Here is a 23,536-nt window from a genome sequence, read left to right as displayed (position 1 = left end):
TGCAGATAAGTGTTAGGTGGTGTATTTTGGGAAGGCAAACCAGGGTAGGACCTTGACAGTGAATAGTAGGGTCTGGGGAGTGCTGTATAAGAGGGATCTATGAGTGGGTGCGGCAGCATCTATGAAGTGAAGGAAATAGGCAACGTTTCGGGCCGAAACCCTTCTTCAGACTGATGTAGGGTGGGGGGGGGGGGGGGGGGGGGGGGGGGGGGGGGGGGGGGGGGGGGGGGGGTGGGAATGGGAATGGGAAGAAGAAAGGAAGAGTAGGCGCCAGAGGGCTGACGGAGAGCTGAGAAGGGGAAGAGACAGCAAGGGCTACCGGAAATTGGAGAAGTCCATGTTCAGGCCACTGGGATGCAGACTGCCCAAGCGGAATGTGAGGGGGAGTTGAAGTGCTGAGCCACAGAGAGATCTGGTTGGTTAATGTGAACTGAGCGGAGGTGTTCGGCGATGATCACCGATGTACATCAGCTGACATCTAGAGCAGCGGATGCAATAGATGAGGTTGGAGGAGGTGCAGGTAAACCTCTTTCGCACATGGAACGACTGCTTGGGTCCTTGAATGGAGTCGAGGGGGGAGGTAAAGCGACACGTGTAGCATCTCTTGTGGTTGCAAGGGAAAGTGCCCGGGGAGGGGGTGGTGCGGGTGGGAAGGGAAGAATTGATCAGGGAATTACGGAGGGAGCGGTCTATGCGGAAAGCAGAGGGGGAGGTGGGAAGATGTGGCGAGTGGTGGGGTCACGTTGGAGGTGGCGAAAATGACGGAGGACTATTTGTTGTATGTGACGGCTAGTGGGGTGGAAGGCGAGGACTAGGGGGACTCTGCCCTTGTTCCGAGTGGGGGGATGGGGGTAGAAAGCAGTGTTGCGGGGTATTGAAGAGACCCTGGTGAGAGCCTCATCCATGGTAGGAGATGGGAACCCCCGTTCCCTGAAGAATGAGGACATTTCCGATGCCCTGGTGTGGAACACGTCATCCTGGGAGCAGATGCGGCGTAGACGGAGGAATTGGGAGTAGGGGATGGAGTCCTTACAGAAAGCAGGGTGGGAAGAAGTGTAGTCTAGATAGCCATGGGAGTCAGTGGGTTTATAGTGGATGTCGGTCAAAAGTCTATCACCTCTGCTCGGTCCGCATTAACCAACCTGATCTCCCTGTGGCTCAGCACTTCAACTCCCCTTCCCATTCCGAATCTGACCTTTCTGTCCTGGGTCTCCTCCATTGCCAGAGTGAGCACCACCGGAAACTGGAGGAGCAGCACCTCATATTCCGCTTGGGCAGTCTGCATCCCGGTGGCCTGAACATTGACTTCTCCAATTTCCGGTAGCCCTTGCTGTCTCCACCCCTTCTCAACTCTCCCTCAGCCCTCTAGCTCCTCCTCTTCCTTTATTCTTCCTGCCCCCCCACCCTGCATCAGTCTGAAGAAGGGTTTCAGCCCGAAACGTTGCCTATTTCCTTTGCTCCATCGATGCTGCCGCACCCGCTGAGGTTCTCCAGTAAATTTTGTCTACCTTTGACTTTCCAACATCTGCAGTTCCTTCTTGAACAGTACATGTACATCATCCCCTGAAAGTTGCATCACAGGTTGGTAGGATGGTAAAGAAAACTTTTGGTACATTGGCCTTCATTAGTCAGGGGCAGCACAGAAGAGATGCTGCCTTATAGCACCAGAGGCTCAAGATCAAGCCTGACCATCAGTGCTGTCTGTATGGAGACTGTACTTTTTCCCTGTGACCGCATTGGTTTTCTCAGGGTGCTCCGGTTTCCTCCCATATTCAAAAGACGTGCAGGTTTGTAGCTTAATTGTGTTCTGTAAATTGTCCCTAGTATGTAGGATAGAACTAGTGCATGGATGATCGCTGGTTGGTGTGGACTCGGTGGACTCAAGGGCCTGTTTCCATGCTGTATCACTAGATTAAACAAGGTATCGGGTATAGAAGATAGGACATTATGTTACAGTTGTACAAAATGTTGGTGAAGCTGCATTTGAAGTATTGTATTTCGTTTTGATCACCCTGATATAGGAAGGATGTAATTTAAAAAAATGCAGAAAATATTTACCAGGATGTTGTCAGGACTCCAGGTCCCGAGCTAAAGAGAAAGGTTAGGCAGTCTAGGACTTTAATCTTGGAGCCCAGGAAGCTGAGGAGTGACTTTATAGAGGTGTATCAAATCGGGAGGGGTATGGATTAAAGGGAATGTACCCAGGGTCTTTTACACAGGGTAGGGGAATCAATAACCAGAGGACACATGTTTAAGGTGAGAGGGGAAAGATTTAATAGGAAACTGAGGGGAAGCTCTTTTATTCAGAAGGTGGTGTATATATAAAACGAGTTGCCAGAAGAGGTAGTTGAAGCAGGTACTATAACAATATTTAAGCCACTTGGACAAGTAGATGGATAAGCAAGGTTTAGAGGGATATGGGCCAAAGACAGCTGAATGGGGCATCTTGGTCGGCATGGACATGTTGGAGGTAAGGACCTGTTTCCATGTGTAGGAAGGAACTGCAGCTGCTGTTTTACACCGAAGATAAGACACAAAAAGTTGGAATAACTCAGCGGGACAGAGCATCTCTGGAGAAAAGGAATAGATGATGTTTCGGGTCGAGACCCTTCTTCAGACTAAGAGTCAAGGGAAAAAGAAACATGGGATATAGACGGTGATATAGAGAGATATAAAACAAATGAATTAAAGATATGCAAATAAGTAAAAAAGATAAAGGAAACAGGCCATTGGTAGCCACTCCAACTTTTTGTGTCTCTCGTCGGACACCACTTTTAATCTGCGATCTAGCTGCCTGCAACGTGCAGAGGTTAATAAGTTTGACTATTCAGAAAAGGGCACAAAAATGCAAAATATTGAAATAAAAAGTAAATATAATCATCCAATTAATTGTTAATTAATCAATAACCCCATCTTTTCTGATAGCCAGATGTGCAAAGACAATGCACAAAATCTAAAGAGAGTCCTAATTTCAATTTCATGGTCTGAGTTAGCTCATTACAGGCAAGAGGTAGTCTGTATGTAATGAACCATTGCCCCTCAGCTGGAGAATAACATCGGAAAGAGTTCAAGATTTTAGCTCAAATCTAATCATTCCCTTGTGCACTGGAATGGAGGACCAATAAAGCTCTGTTTCTTGCATCCAATATCAACTAGCTGCCAACATTTACTGCCTAGGCTGCCTCATTATTATACAGGAAGTTTACTGCAAACACCATAAAAAAAAGGAAATAAAGCTAGATTTCATTATTATAGGAAATAAAATAGTTGCTTGTAAATGATTATTAAATTATTCGATTTTTCAATTTTGCTGACAATTTCAATTTCAAATGTAACACAGTTGCTGTTTTAAACATCTGGTGATTTGCTCTTGATATTCAAACCAAGATCATTGATAGTACACTGCTCTAACTGAATGGGAAGGAACCAAATATATGGCAATAAATAGGATTCCTAAGTGTAGAAAGTGAAACGAAGCACATAATAATGAACGCACATTGTACTCTCAGACTAATAAATAAACAAACAAGAAAACTTCAGCAAAGCACATATCATGGCAACAATTACATCTTCACCTGAATGTTGTAGATTCCTGTCTTAGCCTGGAAGCAAAATAATCCACGAGAATCCGATTCTGTTATAATTGATGACTTTTCCTTATTTTGCGCAACCATTGCTAATTTATACTTGACTATCTGTTTTAATCCTTCGGGGAAACGTTTGACTGTCACGTGCCCACACACACTAAAGCTGTGGAGCAACAGAAGGAAAACACCAAGCTGTGTTAAAATGTGGGTTGAATGATATAGCCAGCTTACTGAATAATTAATATAATATTTATCTTCTGTGTGCTGCAATTCTCCTACCTTGAGGCCAGGATATCAGCCAGTTGAGGTGTATTAGGAGCAATCTTCACAGTGACTGGTTCAAAGAAAATATGTTCTTTCTGTGTATTTATAGTATATGTACCTGCTGTCATGTTTTCGAGCCTGAATGAGCCATCAGTCTTTGTGGTCACTGCACAAAAATAAAAGATGAGTGATAAAACAAAAGAACATGAAAGTTGTGCAAAGATTGGAATCGATAGGAACTATTCAGTGCAAAATGCTTTTGAACTTTCTATTTATCACAATGTGGTATAAATCAAGTTGTCCTGCTGATAAAGGAAATCTACTGTTAAAAGAACCAATCCCATTAATTGACACAGGCTGTGTACGGAAAAGACCCGGGTATAAATATCGGTGGTTGCCTAGCCTTCAAACAAGACAAATTATTCCTGTAGCATTCACAACCAACTTCTTAGTCCGTAAGTTGAAATGCTTGATAACTGGATTGGAAAAAAGGAAACGTTGCACACTTTTAGGAATAAATTCTGACATTGCAGATATAACTGACAGTTTTTCTCTCTGTAACATATTGTTTTATCTTATTAATTTACAAAATGCTCGTCTTTGAAGAGTGATATCCCTTGCACACATCATTAACTGATCAGAAATGCTCTACTGTAATCTCAAACTTGCATCCAAACAGTAACACAAGTAAATACACCAGAATCAAAACTGTGAAACAGCAAGTCATTCAATTCACTGCTGTTTAACTCAGCTTTGACTATTACACATGTCGACCAACAGAGGATGACATGAAATCATTTGTGTTCATCAATATTAATGAATGTTGTCTGCTGAAGTGGGTACATTTAAATTTTGTAGGTAATTTGTGGTTTATTAAAATGTAGGCAGCTAGATCTCCAACAGACCAATGCTCCCATTAAGCAGCACTGATCAATGCTGATTGTATTTTAACAGCAATACCAGCAGAAAAACAAAATATTTCTTTGCTATTACCATGGAAGTGGATAATTTGGTGCATTGTGTTTTAAAAATTGAAATATCCAGTGATAATTTTAGATAGTGATTGTCCACTTGTTCTTATTGAGGATTCAAGCCTTTTTTTCATCGGTTGTTGCGACAATAATCGACCAGACCACTGGGTTCCCAAAAACGGACGTTTTTATTGAGCAGTCTTTACATCAGTTCACCTGGCCACAGGCCAGGTAGCCCTTCAAAGAGTTGCTACTCCTCTTCTTCAGGCATTACCTTATATACCTTTTTAAACAAAGCTTTCCTTCCCCCTTCTTATCCAATTACATTTCTTCCACATATTCCTTTACATCAGTAACCATTACCATGATGTTATCGGTCCTCTTCAAATATGGGGTTGTTTTTCACCCTTTGTTTAAAGTTGGTTATCAGCAAAGTTGCTTAAAGTTGATCACCTCGAATTATGAAGTTGTTTGTTTTCCATTCTTTGCTAAAATCAGTTCTCTGTGGTTAGTCATTCTGCATGTCTGCAAGTTGTACAAGGTTAGTGGTTCTGCTATTTGTGTTAGTAGGCTTTTTGCACAAGCAAGATCAAATCTTAAGGTTAGACATTTGATAGAATCAGTGGCATTGGCTGTCTCAATCATTTTTCCGTAGCGGGATTTAACACAACTCCTCATTATCATCCAGTATTTTTCCTTATGAAGCAACTAAAGTGGAAGTGGTGGCGGCAGGTTCGTTGGTATCATTTAAAAATAAATTGGATAGGCATATGGATGAGAAGAGAATGGAGGGTTATGGTATGAGTGCTGGCAGGTGGGACTAAGGGGAAAAAAAGTTGTTCGGCACGGACTGGTAGGGCCGAGATGGCCTGTTTCCGTGCTGTAATTGTTATATGGTTATATGGTTAACTATATAGTGGACTGGGAAGAATTCCGTCACAAAATAACTAAACTTTGCATAGTCTGGAGTTATGCAATTGGCGAGGTGATCTCAAACTGCAGTCGACTGCCTGTTTCTGCAATTTTCAATGGTTCTTTTAACATTTGTGCATCAGAAGCAAATGGCACCAATCTCAAGCACACTTAGAATCTGAAAAATATTGCAATGTATTTGCAATCAATAAATATTGAAATTAATAAGCAGAAAGGGCATACAATGCTAGAATCAATGAACTTCAATAATGCATTTTCTGCTCTGGCTTTTGTTTTTCCACAGAGGTCTTCTAATGAGTAACAGGCCAATTCATAATTTTAGATGCGTTGGAGAAATACTACCCTTTCAGAGTCTGCGTGCCTGTGATTGCTGCAAACAAGATTTTAATTGTACAGGCATCTCACTGTGGCTGTGCATATAATAAATTTGACATGACTTGAAATACACAATGTATCCCTTTCATAACAAACACTACCAAACTTCAGCTTTTAAATACCTTTGATCTGGTTATTTAAGGTAACAGTAGCACGATGAACTCCTTGCCCATTGGGTCCATTCAAAACCCGACCCGTAACAGAGAATCCCATCACTCGAAACACTGGCTGCAATAAACATAACGTAAGAAATATAAGCAGGGATAGGCCACTCGACCCCTTGCTCCAGCATTCAGCAAGATCATGCCTCAACATCACTTTACTTTATAACTCCATATCACTTGATTCCATGAACATCAAACAAAATATTTTCATTGCCTTTAATATATTCAGTGCGAGAACCTCTACCATCCTCTGGGTGAAGAATTGTCTTCTCGGTTGTGAATGGTGAACCTTTATTTATGCATGTTGCTACTAAAGGTTCTGGATACCTCAGCCAGGGGAAATATGCTACACCTGGCCAGTCAAAACTAATAAGAATTATGTATGCTTCATAGCATCAGCTGTCATCTTTTAAATTCTAAAGAATACATGTATGGATTAGATAGAGAGACCAAACATGCACATAATATTCCAGGTATAGTTTTGCTAGGCCTCGAGATAATTCAGTTAAATGTCATGTCACTTACACTCAAATCTCCTTGCAATGAAGGCCTATATGACATTTGCCTATCTAACAGCCGGTAGATAATATCTATATTACTAAAAGTCTGTTCTTGACCGGTTTTGGCCATCTGTGCTGCGATTTCCGAGAGAACGCCGCCACCTACGACCGTCATTTTTGGCCACCTTGCTCAGAGCCCCCCTCCGCCGTATGTGTGCCGAGGATTTTTCCCGTCGATGAAAAATGACAGAGATATTAATGTTTTTACAAAATTCCCCATTCTCTCTGCTGCCCCCGCTGGAGGCAGGGGAAGGGACTATAAAACCAGGAAGTGGTGTGCCTCAATTAGTCTCTGCAAGCTGGAGCTCTGTCAATTAGTCTCTGTCACTCTGAGCTCTGAATGACACTGAACAAATGTCTACAGCACTGTGAGTACCCTTAATTTGGTTTGAAAATGAAAATATAGTTAGTTTGAAGTAAAAAAAGCACTGCCTGCAAATGTTTGTTTGGGTTGAATTAAAAAAAAAAAGCATCCCTGCCTGCTCTCCCCCCTCTCTCCTTCTCTTGGGTCTCCCCCTATCCCTCCATTATCCCTCTAAAGGCACTCCCTCTCTCTCTATCCCTTGCTCCCCCCTCCCTCTCTCTCTCTCTCTCCTCCCCCCTCCACACCCCCTACCCTCTCCTCCCTGCTCCCCACCTTCTCAGCACCACCCCCCTATCTCTCCCTATTTCTCCCTCCCCCCCCTCTCCTCTCCCCCTCTCTGTGATGTCCCTCTGCTCTATCCCTCTGCTCGCTGTCTCTGCCCCTTCCCCCCCCCCTCCCCTAACCCCCCCCCCCTCCCCTAGATGTGACTGCACGTTGGGGGCTATGGGGAACAGACCCAATGGGTAAAAGGAGCAAACTTGGTATAGTACAGGGGGGTATTAAAATTTGTGGGGGATAGTTAGTCTATATGCTGCTTGGCCTCCCCCCCCCACAACAGTGGGGGAACAACCCAAGCACTTGGTCTGTACATATTAAAATTTGTGATTTCGATGGCACAACATAAAAGCAGACTGCCGAGGTATATGCATTAAGCTTTGTAAGCCAACTGTACATATGACATTTTATGATACTGTACCTCAATCCTCAAACTATCATGTCCCACAGAGAATTCAAGCTTTGACGGAGCAACATCAAACGTGATTCTTTCTCCTCTGTAAAATGGTATCTACAATTTAAACAGGACATTACATTAACAGAGTGTAGAAAAAAGTCTTCCTAGTATGGTAAATAAAAATCTGACTACATATCAACACGCATTTTTGCAAAAGGACTTGAAATCTTTTTGCAAAAATTTAGTTTAATCCACAATATTTAAATTTATGTTTGCCTTAAATCCAAAATACTTTGAAAACTTAAAAGCTGCCTTTTTCGAATACACCATAAAGGTTTAATATATATGGATTAATTCCACATGATTACAAATGGCTTAGATTATAGCTAATGATACTCAGGAGGAACTCGTGCTTATACTTGTGCAGTCTAGGTATTATACTCCATTTTCAAAATTCAGATGCATCGACATCAATCAATTTAAATCTGACTGGAGTTAAAATTTTCAGTGGAAACAGATTTTCTTATTCACTCAATCAAAGCCGGTCAAGAAACCTATAATGTGCAACTGTACTAAACTCTTTCTGAATGTCCCCATATGTAGCACATGCACAACATTCAGTATGCATGTCTTTCTTTGGAGAACCCGCTGCAAAACAGATACTGAGTGACCATATTCCAGTTACCGCACTCCATCAGTAGGACTCAGTCTAGCTGGGATTCCCTAACATAAGCTGATGAAAAATCAGCTAGACCTGAATCAAAATCAGAATTCGCTGCAGCCTCCAGATGTCTTACTTAGTGGCTGAGCCAAACCAGACCACGATGTAGAAGGTGAGGACAAACTCTACGATGACCATATAGAATTGGACCATCATTGCCTGTGGCAGATTGTGTTTCCTCAGCTGCCGCAGTACATCCTCTGTTGGACCATTTTGACTGTGGAGTCGATGGTAGCCCCCCATTTCAGGTCCTTGGAGATGATGGTTCCCAGGAACCTAAAAGACTCCATAGATGTGACTGTGGTGTTGTTGATGGTGAGTGGGGGGCAGGGGAGGGGGAGCTCTCCTAAAGTCTACTATCAATTCCACCGTCTTAAGAGTATTGAGCTCCAGGTTGTTACGAAGGCACGAAGGCTTCCTTCCCAAACCTGGATCAATCTAATCAGGATAGTGTCTTCCGTAAACTTAAGAAGCATGACAGGGGAGTCTGTGGAGGTGCAGTCCTTGGCGTAGAGAGAGTAGAGGAGAGAGTACGTTGTTGTTGGCAACACCAAACCCCAGTTATTGAATCCCCTTTGGCCATTGGGGGTTCTACTCTTTGCATGGTGTAAGGGTTGTTACAATTACACGCCCAGAAATAACTAAAAGCAGTATTTGCCCACGGCTGCACAGCAAACAAAATCATATTGAGATATCCAGATTCACTTTAGATTCCTGGCTATGTTCTTTCAGCAACATCCTACACCAGCTTGATAGCCAACCATTTTATATTGTTCTCCTAAATTCTCTGGAGCTCTGAACTAGCCATCACCCAGATGTATCCAAGTAAGTTGGATGCGCCCTCAACGTCAACCAATAAAAGGCATTTCCAATACAAATGCTTACTGAGGCCATCTGAAGATTCATGGACTTCCAAGGAAGACTATAGCAAATCAGCTAAATGATTCTGTTTGATCTCTATTATGTTTTTATTTATCTTTAATCTTAGATGCTACACTACTTACCTCCGCCATATTTTTATTCCAAGAATATCTGAACCATTGAAATATCAGTATTCTCTATTTATTTTTTTAAATCTCTAGATCTAATTAATGACTTTATTTACCTATTAACTGTTGCTCCTGTTTTAAACATAGAAACATAGAAATTAGGTGCAGGAGTAGGCCATTCGGCCCTTCGAGCCTGCACCGCCATTCAATATGATCATGGCTGATCATCCAACTCAGTATCCCGTACCTGCCTTCTCTTCATACCCCCTGACCCCCTTAGCCACAAGGGCCACATCTAACTCCCTCTTAAATATAGCCAATGAACTGGCCTCAACTACCCTCTGTGGCAGAGAGTTCCAGAGATTCACCACTCTCTGTGTGAAAAAAAGTTCTTCTCATCTCGGTTTTAAAGGATTTCCCCCTTATCCTTAAGCTGTGACCCCTTGCCCTGGACTTCCCTAACATCGGGAATAATCTTCCTGCATCTAGCCTGTCCAACCCCTTAAGAATTTTGTAAGTTTCTATAAGATTCCCTCTCAATCTCCTAAATTCTAGAGAGTATAAACCAAGTCTATCCAGTCTTTCTTCATAAGACAGTCCTGCCATCCCAGGAATCAGTCTGGTGAACCGTCTCTGCACTCCCTCTATGGCAATAATGTCCTTCCTCAGATTTGGAGATCAAAACTGTACGCAATACTCCAGGTGTGGTCTCACCAAGACCCTGTACAACTGCAGTAGAACCTCCCTGCTCCTATACTCAAATCCTTTTGCAATGAAAGCTAACATACCATTCGCTTTCTTTACTGCCTGCTGCACCTGCATGCCTACCTTCAATGACTGGTGTACGATGACACCCAGGTCTCGCTGCATCTCCCCCTTTCCCAATCGGCCACCATTTAGATAATAGTCTGCTTTCCCGTTTTTGCCACCAAAATGGATAACCTCACATTTATCCACATTATACTGCATCTGCCAAACATTTGCCCACTCACCCAGCCTATCCAAGTCACCTTGCAGTCTCCTAGCATCCTCCTCACAGCTAACACTGCCCCCCCAGCTTAGTGTCATCCGCAAACTTGGAGATATTGCCTTCAATTCCCTCATCCAGATCATTAATATATATTGTAAATAGCTGGGGTCCCAGCACTGAGCCTTGCGGTACCCCACTAGTCACTGCCTGCCATTGTGAAAAGGACTCGTTTACTCCTACTCTTTGCTTCCTGTTTGCCAGCCAGTTCTCTATCCACATCAATACTGAACCCCCAATGCCTTGTGCTTTAAGTTTGTATACTAATTTCTTATGTGGGACCTTGTCGAAAGCCTTCTGGAAGTCCAGATACACCACATCCACTGGTTCTCCCCTATCCACGCTACTAGTTACATCCTCGAAAAATTCTATAAGATTCGTCAGACATGATTTACCTTTCGTAAATCCATGCTGACTTTGTCCAATGATTTCACCACTTTCCAAATGTGCTGCTATCCCATCTTTAAAAACTGACTCTAGCAGTTTCCCCACTACCGATGTTAGACTAACTGGTCTGTAATTCCCCATTTTCTCTCTCCCTCCCTTCTTAAAAAGTGGGGTTACGTTTGCTACCCGCCAATCTTCAGGAACTATTCCAGAATCTAAAGAGTTTTGAAAGATTATTACTAATGCATCCACTATTTCTGGAGCTACTTCCTTAAGTACTCTGGGATGCAGCCTATCTGGCCCTGGGGATTTATCGGCCTTTAATCCATTCAATTTACCCAACACCACTTCCCGGCTAACCTGGATTTCACTCAATTCCTCCAACTCCTTTGACCCCCGGTCCCCTGCTATTTCCGGCAAATTATTTATGTCTTCCTTAGTGAAGACGGAACCAAAGTAGTTATTCAATTGGTCCACCATATCCTTGTTCCCCATGATCAACTCACCTGTTTCTGACTGCAAGGGACCTACATTTGTTTTAACTAATCTCTTTCTTTTCACATATCTATAAAAACGTTTGCAGTCAGTTTTTATGTTCCCTGCCAGTTTTCTTTCATAATCTATTTTCCCTTTCCTAATTAAGCCCTTCGTCCTCCTCTGCTGGTCTTTGAATTTCTCCCAGTCCTCCGGTATGCTGCTTTTTCTGGCTAATTTGTACGCATCATCCTTCGCTTTGATACAATCCCTGATTTCCCTTGTTATCCACGGATGTACTACCTTCCCTGATTTATTATTTTGCCAAACTGGTATGAACAATTTTTGTAGTTCATCCATGCAGCCTTTAAATGTCATCCATTGCATATCCACCGTCAACCCTTTTAGAATTAATTGCCAGTCAATCTTGGCCAATTCACGTCTCATACCCTCAAAGTTACCTTTCTTTAAGTTCAGAACCATTGTTTCTGAATTAACAATGTCACTCTCCATCCTAATGAAGAACTCAACCATATTATGGTCACTCTTGCCCAAGGGGGCACGTACAACAAGATTGCTAACTAACCCTTCCTCATTACTCAATACCCAGTCTAAAATAGCCTGCTCTCTCGTTGGTTCCTCTACATGTTGATTTAGATAACTATCCCGCATACATTCCAAGAAATCCTCTTCCTCAGCACCCCTGCCAATTTGATTCACCCAATCTATATGTAGATTGAAGTCACCCAACTGTTTTCTATATGTAATTTCCTGATTGAAGTCACTTCCCATGTTATAACTGTTTTGCCTTTGTCAGCACGCATCCTTCTAATTTCCTGTCCATTGATACCATCTCGCAACTGTCACTACTACTGTTAGGTGGCCTCCGTGTACACATAGTCACTACACCACCAGCGCATTACGAATTTCTGACCCCTTAGTGTCTTCGCAGCTTACCCATACCGATTCACTCATCCTCCAAACTAATGTCCTTCCTTTCCATATAGCACATTTTAATCCCCTCTCTAATCAGTAAATAGCACAACCCACCTCCTTTTCCTTTTCTGTCTAATCCCTCCTGAATATTAAAGATAATATCCCTAGATGTTCAGCAGCCCAGCCTTGGTCACCCTGGAGCCATGTCTCCGTGATCCCAGAAAACTATATCATAGTCATTCTGACCGGGTGGAGATAGCTATCTGCACATTCAACTCATCCACCTTATTACAAATGCTCCTTGCGAGCTTGTTTTGAAAGCATTGATTACCAAATTCCTTATTAGGTCGATCAAGTTCACCAGTCAAGTCAAATCAAATTTATTTATTGAGGGACAAAGCCCGGAGAAGCCTGGACACAGACTAACGCCTCATCCCCCCCGACCAGGTAGGGACCTAGAAGCTAAGATTACCTCCTTCCCCCCCACATTAAGAAGTCCATTTCTCCTACAAACGAAAGACAAGACTTACTAAAAACTGAAACAACAATGGATTAAACGGACGGCTGCTGGTTAGCAGCCGTTCCCCAAGATGGCTCCTCCTCCAAAAAGGATATATACATGTAGCCCTCACTCAGAGGACGTCAGGAAAGGCTTGGGAGTATAGATGAGTCTTTAGTCTTGACTTAAAAGAGATGGAGGGGGCAGTTCTGATGGGAAAGGGGATGCTGCACCAGATAACAATCTATGCGATTAGCAATGTCCCTCAGATATGTTCAACTCAACCTCAGCTTCACTGATACTAATACCATAAGACATAGAGCAGAATTATGCCACTCACCCCATCAAGTCTAGCCTAACAGATTTTCACTGTTGAAACAGCCAAAAAGATTGCCTGAAGTTAAAAATAAATTGGATAGTCATATGGATGAGAAGGGAATGGAGGGTTATGGTATGAGTGCAGGCAGGTGGGACTAAGGGAAAAAAGTTGTTCGGCACGGACTTGTAGGGCCGAGATGGCCTGTTTCCGTGCTGTAATTGTTATATGTTATATGGTTATAAGTCTTTATGTTATTTTTCCCCCAATATTATTCAATAGCTGCTTTTCTTATTCCATTATTGATTTATTTTTCTGCGACTGCTGTCCAACTAAAATGATAATTACTAATAGGAGCACTCCAAGGAAAATAAATAAAAATGGCAACAATCGTGATCTCCTAAAGGAATTTACCATGGCATCTCCCCTGGGTACTTTTCAGTACCCGTGCAAATTTCCAATACTTTTTATTGCATCTCAAGTCTGTTATTGCAACCCTCAACAGAATTAAATATAACTTAACTTTTCCACTAAAAAATCATGTCAATTTTTTCCTTTCCACCTCTTGTGATCATCCCCAATATCCATGTGCTTGTTAGTCATTTAGAACAAGGTCACTTCCTTTTGCAGCTTGATTCCTTTCAAGCATGATGGTAACAAGACCTCTGTCAACTATTCGTAGCCCACCATTGTATAGATTTGCAAATGATTTACCCATTTGAAAAACATGAACAGATTTCAAAATGCTTTCAAATACACATTTTGCTCCTCCTTTGAGTTTATAAAAAAAAAAGATTTTTTTTCAAAGGCATTGCAGCTCTTTGCAATGTGGGAATGACAACATTACGTAACAGGTGCATCTCAAAGAAAAAATACTTAAAATCAATGTAATTTTAAAAGCTGTTAAAAATGGTGTTACATGAAACGATCTGGTTACAGAAGGAAAGCAATCAGAGCCTCAAAAGGAATAAGTAGATCAGCTGAGACATCTGGTGGACAAAGCTGGGGATAGCAGATAGACTAAAAAAACATTTTGGTTGGAAATAGAATGGTGCTTGTTTACTCAAGGGAGGATGTAAGCCTCTCCCAAAAGAGGATTCCTACCAGTCCCCACCGTCTCCTCATATCTCCCTGTTGCCCCAATCTCATTAATATGCCCTTCAATTCCCCTTCATATCCCTACTTCATATCGCCTACAATATCCCCTTCATATCCCAAGTAGCCATATCCCTACTTGAGGGGTAATTTACAGTAGCTTGTTTGTAGCTTACAGTAGCTTAGAAGTACAGCTGCTTGCTTGCCTTTGGAATGAAGGAGGAAACTGGGACATTGAGGCTCATTTTTAAACTCACCATGGTCCTCTGTTTCCCATACTTCTAAAGATAACAGCAAGAAGCTTAGTAACAAAAGATGGGGAGATGAGGAGAGGAGCATCCTGGAAGAGGATTGGGGCAGTGGGATCCTGAAAGAAGCATTTACAAGAGCAGGCTGAATGCCTCGGAAATGGAAAAATACTGGATTCCAGCACCCCAAGAATTGGTCAGTGCCTGATTGGCAGATTTCACAGTACAATTGGTTGTTCCTGTTAAAACCCAAAACATTGTTTTAAGATGTTGTCTTTAAGATTTTTTAAGATATTAAAGAGGTGTATCAAATCATGAAAGGAATAGATCAGGTGGATGTACACTCATGCCCAGAGTAGGTGAATCGAGGACCAGAGGATATAGGTTTAAGGTAAAGGGGAAAAGATTTAATAGGAATCTGAGGGGTAATTTTTTCACACAAAGGGTGGTGGTGTATGGAAGAAGCTGCTAGAGAAGGTAGTTGAGGTAGGAACTATCCCAATGTTTAAGAAACAGTTAAACAGGTACATGGGTAGGATAGGTTTGGAGGGATATGGGCCAAACATGAGCAGGTGGGACTAGTGTAGCTGGGACATGTTGGCCGGTGTTTTCCATGCTACATCACTCTATGCATCTATGTTACACAGCAGCATATTTTCCAGTGAACCAGGTGAATTTAAAGGGAGCAGTTAACTCACTAGTGAGTTTAAAAAAGGACATGTGAATCAGTGCCACAGTGAGTTTAAAGGGAGTGCAGTGAAACAGGATCAGATGAGCCAAATGCATTGCCAACAGGATTTCTGAATTGTCCAATAGCAGATTAATAGAATTTTACTGTAATTCTAAATTAAGTTTATAAATTAATAAACTTTATTAATCCGAAATATTTAGATTATGTTGGAAGGATAGCATTATTAGAAATCCAAAGGGCTATTGCAAATGCATAGAAATATCTGACAATACTTGACAATAGCAAATTTCCAACCTAGACTGCTCAATATTACAAAATATCTGTCATTCCCTTTCCCAGACTATACACGGATACCACAATAGTCTACTGTCTTTACAATATCCAAAGTTAATTTGTCACCGGTGCATTTGTAACAGAACCTTGTGCAGAGCTTCAAAACCAAAAAATGTCGATACCACTAAGAATTATTTATCACATACTCACCACTGTATATTCTCCACTGGGGAGGGATGAAAAAATAAATGATCCATCTTCTCCTGACACTACACTGCACAGGAAAGATTTTGCTTCATCTGTTGCCTGAAATCCTTCAACCAGAGATAAATTACAGCCAGTGATATCCTACCAAGGAAGGGAGGGAATGTTAATTGTCAAAAGCAATTACTTCACAAAATGAAAAATAACAGCAATTTAAATGCTTTCAATGAGATCAAGCATAGTTTCAATCTTCTCTGCAAGATTACCCATTTCTATTTAGGCTCTCAAAAACACAAATAAAATTATATATGTGTATTTTTAAAAAGGCAAATAATCTTCACTCTTTATGAATGTACAGATTGTAAATGTTTGTAACTCATCTTACAAAATATAATTCTAATTGAATGGCTCTCTTAAGGTCACATTATTCTCTCTCACCTTCTTTGTGACTGATGACGAGAATAGTAGAAACAATACACCTTTCATAGGCTCACCATCACTTCGCACAGAGCCCAAAACATCGTACCCAGCAACCACAAGAGAATCAATTGTGTTTGCATTAGAATTCATCACCTGAACCGAAGTAGATGCCTGAACAACAAGACATATTGAATTAGTTATAATTCAAAATAACAAAAGCAGTTAAATGCATTCAAGTTTCAACTGAAAATTCCAATTGTATTTACGCTGCAAATTGCCCCCAACTTAAACCTGCACAGCATCTGAAAACTCATTAAATACGAATTAAACTGTTTAGAGAATGACAAATTAAAGTAACATAACAGAGCCATGAATCTAGTTCAAAGGTTCAGGCATGGATATATAGATATATAAAACTTGAGTGCTTTATGGCCATGAGTTCAGCCACAAAATTAGGCTGTGGTCCACTTGTGCTTAAGGGTCAAAAGTGTTTTATTAACATGACCCAAAATGGAACAATTAAATTCCTACTTGCAGCAGCACAACAGTATGTAAAGAGAGCTCCCCCCTTTGTAGTTCAGAGCTTAGTTGGAGGTTGTTGTGTTTAACAACCTGATTGTTGTTGGGAAGAAACTGCTCCTGAAGCAGGATGTTACAGTTTTCAGGCTCCCATATTTCTTCCCGAAGGTAGGAATGAAATATGAGTGTGGCCAGGGTGGTGCGGGTCCCTGATGATGCTGGCTGCGTTTCCGAGGTACTGACTTCTGTCCATCCCTTTGATGGTGGGGGAGATCAATACCCGTGCTGGACGGGGTAGAGTTCACCACTTTTTGCAATCGTCTTAGTTCCTGGGCATTCGAGTTGCGGAACTAGGCCGTGAGGAAACCAGTCAATATGCTCTCTACTGTACACCTGTAGAAGTTCAAGAGTATTTGTCCAATTGCTGAATCTCTTCAATCCTCCAAGGAAGTAGAGGCGTTGATGGGCTATCTTTATGATTGTATTAATGTGATGGGTCCAGGAAAGAACTTCATAGATATACATGCCCAGGAATTTGAAGTATTTTACTCTCTCCACCACTCTGTCGATGAAGGCAGGTTCATGGATCCTCGGACTTCCTCTTCTCAAGTTAACAATTAGTTCCTTAGTTATTGACGTTCAGAGGAAGGTTGTTTTTCTGGCACCATTCGATCAGTCGATCAATCTTCCCCCTATATTGACTGTCATCATCCATAATCTGCCCCACAACAGTGGTGTCCTCGACCAATCAGAAAATGCAGCCTGTAACCCGAAATCATCCGGCCTGCAGGTGGATTTTTTTCATTGTAATCATCCGGCCCACTGAGCGCCCTGAGCAGCGGCCAAGCGCCCCGAACAGCAGCGCCCCGAGCAACAGCGCCCCGAGCAGCGGCCAAGCACCTCGAGCAGCGGCGGAGCGCCCCAAGCAGCCGCCAAGCGCCCCAATCAGCAGCGCCCCAGTGCCTCGAGCAGCATCGGCCCGAGCAACAGCGCCCCGAGCAGCGGCCGAACGCCCCGAGCAGCGGCCGAGTATCATGAGCAGCGGCGTCCCAAGCAGCGGCCGAGTGCCTCGAGCAGCATCGGCCCGAGCAACAGCGCCCCGAGCAACGGCCGAGTATCTCGAGCAACTGCGCCCCGAGCAGCGGCCAAGCTCTGGCTGTACCGCATCCTGCGCAAAGCCGCCGGCACCTTCTGTGAACACGTTTAAGAAAGAACTGCAGATGCTGGAAAAATCGAAGGTAGACTAAAATGCCAGAGAAACTCAGTGTGTTAGACATGCAAGGATTGCATGAGGCTGCCTCACCTGCTGAGTTTCTCCAGCATTTTTGCCTACCTTCTGAGTATCGTGAGCTTGGTAACTAAGTTTGGAGGGGATGATGGTGTTGAACGCCGAGCTGCAGTCTATGAAGAGTCTGATTTATGTGTTTTTATTGGCCAAGCGATTCAGTGCAGTGGAGAGCCAGTGAGATCGCATCCTCTGTTGATCTATTGTCAACAGGTTGGAAAATTGTAGTGGGTCCAGGTTCTTGTTGAGGTTGGAGTTGAAATATGCCATAATCAACCTCTCAAAGCACTTCATCACCACGGATGTTAGTGCCATCGGTTGATAGTCATTGAGGCACGGCACCTTACTCTGCTTGTATTATTAATGACCTTTTAAAGCAGGTGGGTACTTCAGACCTCAGTGATAAGAGGTCCACCAAATGTCCAGCCTGTTGGTCCAGTCTTTAAAAACACGACCAGGTCTACCATCGGGTCCAGACACTTTCCAGTTCACCCTCCGGAAGAATCTATGGTGTCGGCCTTTGTGACTCTGATTGTAATACCATCAAAGGCTATGGAGGTTCGGGAAGACACATCAATGTTCTCCCTATAAAATCGTGCGTAGAACACATTGAGCTCTTCAGGGAGTAATGCTTCACTGTCGCTTGAGCACCCCCCTGGTCTTACCTTCAGGAAGTGATGGCGAGCAAGCCTTGCCACAGTTGCCAAATGTTCGTCTCATCCTCCAGTTCAGAGCAAAATTCCCTTTTTGCTTTTTTGATGGTATCAAGGGTATATCTGAACTTCTTGTATGACTGCGTCGCCAGACTTGAATTCCCAAGATCTGGTTCTCGGAAGAATGGTATCCACTCTTCTCCAAATACATGCAACACAACATGGCATGTATTTTTGTAGGCAAGAACTGCAGATGCAATCGAAGATAGACAAAAAATGCCAGAGTAACAGCAGATCAGGCAACATCTCTGGAGAGAAGGAATGGGTGACGTTTCTGGTCGAGATCCTTCTTTAGTCTGAAGAAGGGTCTCAACCCGAAACATCACCAATTGGTGTGTATTTGTATGCACATTGTGTGCCAGTCCTGAAGCGAATAGGCCAGTATCAGTGATGCATTTGTTAATGAATGACAGCTGCACATTGACAACTTATTGAGATAATCTGCATCAAGAAATTCTATGGCCATCACACATAACAATAACTACACATTCTGCGTTCTGTAATAGACATCACATATAAATTATTCACTTTCAGAATTTTCTCAACAGATACAAGGCATTAACGATAACTTACTTTTTGTAGAGTCCAGGTAGGGTGAGAAGCAACAATTTCATAGTCACCAGGTAGCACTCTCGTAAATGCATATCTACAAAAAGATAGAAAATGCCGACTCGGTTCACATAGAAACATAGAAAATAGATGCAGTAGGCCATTCGGCCCTTCGAGCCTGCACCTCCATTCAATATGATCATGGCTGATCATCCAACTCAGTATCCTGTACCTGCCTTCTCTCCATACCCCCTGATCCCTTTAGCCACAAGGGCTACATCTAACTCCCTCTTAAATATAGCCAATGAACTGGCCTCAACTACATTCTGTGGCAGAGAATTCCAGAGATTCACCACTCTCTGTGTAAAAAATGTTTTTCTCATCTCAGTCCTAAAAGATTTCCCCCTTTATCCTTAAACTGTGACCCCATGTTCTGGACTTCCCCAACATCGGGAACAATCTTCCTGCATCTAGCAGTTTAGAATGAAACTAGAGCACATTTACCATCATGTTACAACGTGTATGTAAGCATGCACATACTTTCCTCCAATTTGAGTCAATGACGTCTGCTCCACCTCGGTTCCAGTCTTTCGTAATGTAACTTGAACACCAGCAGGCCCTGATCTTTGACCTTTGCTTAACACCTGAGAAAAGAGATCATATTTACATCCTGTGGAAAATTCACCTTATTCATTGACAATTTGGTATGAATTCAAGAAAAATATTTAAATTAAATTGCAAGATAACTCCAAAGCTATCAGCCATGAAGATTAAATCAGAATCATTGATGTGTATTTAAACTAATTTTGTCTTCCTCTGAAAGGTCTGAAACCTCAGAGACTTGCTCCCCCAATACATCTAATCATACCATCTTCAAAAGCAAAAGTAGACAAAAATGCTGGAGAAACTCAGCGGGTGAGGCAGCATCTATGGAGTGAAGGAATAGGCGACGTTTCAGGTCGAGACCCTTCTTCAGACTGAAGAAGGATCTCCAGCATCTGCAGTTCGTTCTTAAACTAATCTTCAAAAGCAAAGTTGTTCTAAAATGTGTCATGTCGCCTACAAAACGGATTTGTTGTAAATTTACCAATTAACCCACAGATACAAAAGAAATATCTTTCTTACCTTTCCAGAGACAGAAAATCCAGTGAACATAAAATTGATGTCCTCGCCTTTGGTGCAAATGTCATTCACGCCATCTATGTGAAGATCCACATTTGTAGGCTCTGGGTGCATATGGGGGGAGAAAGAAAGTGTTCCTTTGAAGGTGGCGAGTGATTATAAAATTCCAACAAGTCGTAAGGCTCAATGAGGCATTATCTTATATTACCTCACATATTCTTTAGAAGGAGCTTATGCCCTCTTTTGATCATGGTCTAATTATGGGCAACATTCTCAGCATTCTCCATGTCAATCTCCATCTGAATCATGTCATCCCATAACATTACCTCTCATTTTCTTAAGTCAAGTCAAGTTAAGTCAATTTTATTTCTGTAGCACATTTAAAAACAACTCTCATTGACCAAAGTGCTTTAGATTGGTGCAGGTACTAACTTGCTACAAGCAGTGGTACATAGATCAACAATACATACATAAATACATACAGCCCTCCCTCAGAGGACGTCAAGAAAGGCTTGAGAGTAGAAATAAGTTTTAAGTCCAGACTTAAAAGAGTTGATGGAGGGGGCAGTTCTGATGGGAAGAGGGATGCTGTTCCATAGTCTAGGTGCTGCAACTGCAAAAGCGCGGTCGCCCCTGAGCTTATGCCTAGTCCGGGGGATTTTAGAACCTAGTCCAAGTCGGCCCATCTGAGGGACCTGGAAGTGGTATGGTGGGAAAGCAGATTTTTGATGTAGGTGGGGGTGAGCCCGTTTAAGGGCTTTGTAAACAAAAAGGAGCTTGAAATTGATTCGGAACCGCACTGGGAGCCAGTGGAGAGAGGCCAGAATCGGGGTGATATGGTCCCTTTTTCGGGTGCCCATCAGGAGTCTCGCTGCGGTGTTTTGGACCAATTGCAGGCGGGACATGGATGATTGGCTGATGATTCGGCATGCGTCAATCCCTTATCCCAGGAAACAGTCTAGAAAATCTTCTCTGCGATGCTCCAATACAAGCACATCCGTTCTTAGATATGGAAACCTGCACTGTGCCCAGAACACTAGGTGCAGTGTGTAGGAAAGATGCTGGTTCAAATAGACACAAGATAGCCACAAAATGCTGGAGTAAGTCAGCGGAACCGGCAGCATCTCCAGAGAGAAGGAATGCGTTATGTTTAGGGTGGAGACCCTTCTTCAGACTGATGTCAGGGGAGTGAGTGAGACAGAGATAGAATGTAGTGGGAGACAGTAAGACTGGCGGGAGAACTGGGAAGGGGGAGGGGATGGTGAGAGAGGGAAAGCAAGGGCTGTTTGAAATTAGAGAAGTCAATGTTCATACCGCTGGGGTGTAAGCTACCCAAGCAAAATACGAGGTGCTGTTCCTCCAATTTGCGCTTGGCCTCACTCTGACAATGGAGGAGGCCAAGGACAGAAAAGTCAGATTTGGAATGGGAGGGGGAGTTAAACTGCTGAGCAAACAGAGGACCAGGTAGGTTTAGGCAGGCTGAGCGGAGGTGTTCAACGAAATGATCGTCGAGCCTGCGCTTGTTCTCGCCGATGTACAGAAATTGACACCTGGAACAGCGGATACTGTAGATGAGGTTGGAGTGAACCTCTGCCTCACCTGAAAAGACTGTCGGGGTCCTTGGATAGAGTCGAGGGGGGAGGTGAAGGGACAGGTGTTACATCTCCTGCTGTTGCCGGGGAAAGTACCTGGGAAGGGGGTGGTTTGGTGGGAAGGGACGAGTTGACCAGTGAGTTGCGGAGGGAACGGTCTCTGCAGAAAGCAGAAAGGGTGGAGATGAGAAGATGTGGCCAATAGTGGGATCCCGTTGGAATTAGTACCAGTGGGATCAGTACCAGATGACTGGCTTGTTAACTGTAAGAAACTTCAGGAATCAGATGAACATTTAAAATATAAAATTATACATTCACATTTAGTTTTCAAGCTTTTCTCCAATCTCTTGATTTCCAAAAATAGAACTATTGAAGAAGATTCTCGACCCGAAACATCACCCATTCATTCTCTCCATAGATGCTGCCTGTCTGCTGAATTACTCCAGCTTTTTGTGCCTACCTTCGGTTTAAACCAGCATCTGCAGTCAGTGGATAGGGCCGTTATGGGGTAAAAGGAGCAAATTAATAATATTAATATATCAAGGGGGGTAGTTAGCGTGTGTGTGGGGGGGGGGGGGGGGGGGGGGGGTAGTTAGTGTGTGTGACACCGCATGCAACCCCAGCCCCCCTCCCCAGCCCCCCCCCTCCCCCGCAACCACATGTTGGGGGAACAGACCCAACGGGTCTGCACTTGGTCTAGTATAATATATTTTTTAGAGAGATACAGCGTGGAAACAGGCCCATAAACCCACCAGGTTCACATCGACTAACAATCACTCGTACACGCGTTCTATCCTACACACTAGGGACAATTCATCTGCAACCCTGCATCTCTTTGGAATGTGGGAGGAAGCCCGGAGAAAACCCATGAGGGAAAACGTACAAACTATGCACAGACAGCACCCGTAGTCAGGAATGAATCCGGGTCTCTGATGCTGAAAGGCAGCGACTCTACCGCTGTGCGCAGTGCCATCCTTACATTCTGCAGTCAGCTACTGACCCTCCAAACCAAATGGGATAACAAAATATATCAATATACAGGTCGGACATTTATCTGTGATCACAATTCACTATGAACAACGTTCATTACTATACAATGACATTTACAAACAAAATCGTAATTATGTAAAAATAAAATTATGGACCCATTATTCTATAATTGTCTGCTGCTGACATCATCACATTAATATACTTAACCAGTCAATTCATGCAAAGAATCGAGTGAATTGAAGAACAGTGAATTGAAGAACAGTGTTACAAAATAGAAGACACAAGGAACTACCGATACTGGAATCTTGAGCAAAAAACACAAAGTAATGGAGTGATACAGTGGGTCAAGCAATATCTATGAAGAACATGATGGGCGACATTTTGGGTTAGGAACCTTCTTCAAATTGATTGTTGTAGGGAGGAGAAGACTGGAACAGAGGTGGGCGGCACTGAGCCAGACAAATGATAGATGGATACAGGCGAGGAGGGAAGAGGGTGGGTGATTGGCTGATTGGTGAACAAAGGCCATGAATGAAAAGAAGTCTTCAGAGAGAAGTGACGTGAATTGTAAGGCCAGGGGAATGAATGTAGCTGG

At 42.9% G+C, this 23,536-nt stretch overlaps 1 protein-coding gene across 1 annotated transcript in view; it reads right to left on the bottom strand.

Moving 5' to 3' along the window:
* The window catches only part of nomo (nodal modulator), a 98,406-nt gene that overhangs the window by 55,004 nt on the left and 19,866 nt on the right, over positions 1–23,536 (bottom strand). The window contains exons 4-12 of the mRNA XM_055651879.1: positions 20,363–20,463; positions 19,778–19,881; positions 19,262–19,334; positions 16,190–16,342; positions 15,758–15,895; positions 7,916–8,005; positions 6,253–6,358; positions 3,867–4,017; positions 3,576–3,750 (exon numbers count right to left, since the gene is read on the bottom strand). Of these exons, the coding sequence (XP_055507854.1) occupies positions 3,576–3,750; positions 3,867–4,017; positions 6,253–6,358; positions 7,916–8,005; positions 15,758–15,895; positions 16,190–16,342; positions 19,262–19,334; positions 19,778–19,881; positions 20,363–20,463 (1,091 nt within the window). The remainder of the gene's footprint in view (positions 1–3,575; positions 3,751–3,866; positions 4,018–6,252; positions 6,359–7,915; positions 8,006–15,757; positions 15,896–16,189; positions 16,343–19,261; positions 19,335–19,777; positions 19,882–20,362; positions 20,464–23,536) is intronic.

The sequence above is a fragment of the Leucoraja erinacea genome, chromosome 20, assembly GCF_028641065.1.
Source record: "Leucoraja erinacea ecotype New England chromosome 20, Leri_hhj_1, whole genome shotgun sequence".
NCBI lineage: Eukaryota > Metazoa > Chordata > Chondrichthyes > Rajiformes > Rajidae > Leucoraja > Leucoraja erinaceus.
Note: the sequence above shows the minus strand (reverse complement) of the source record. Positions and strands in the feature narration are given on the sequence as shown.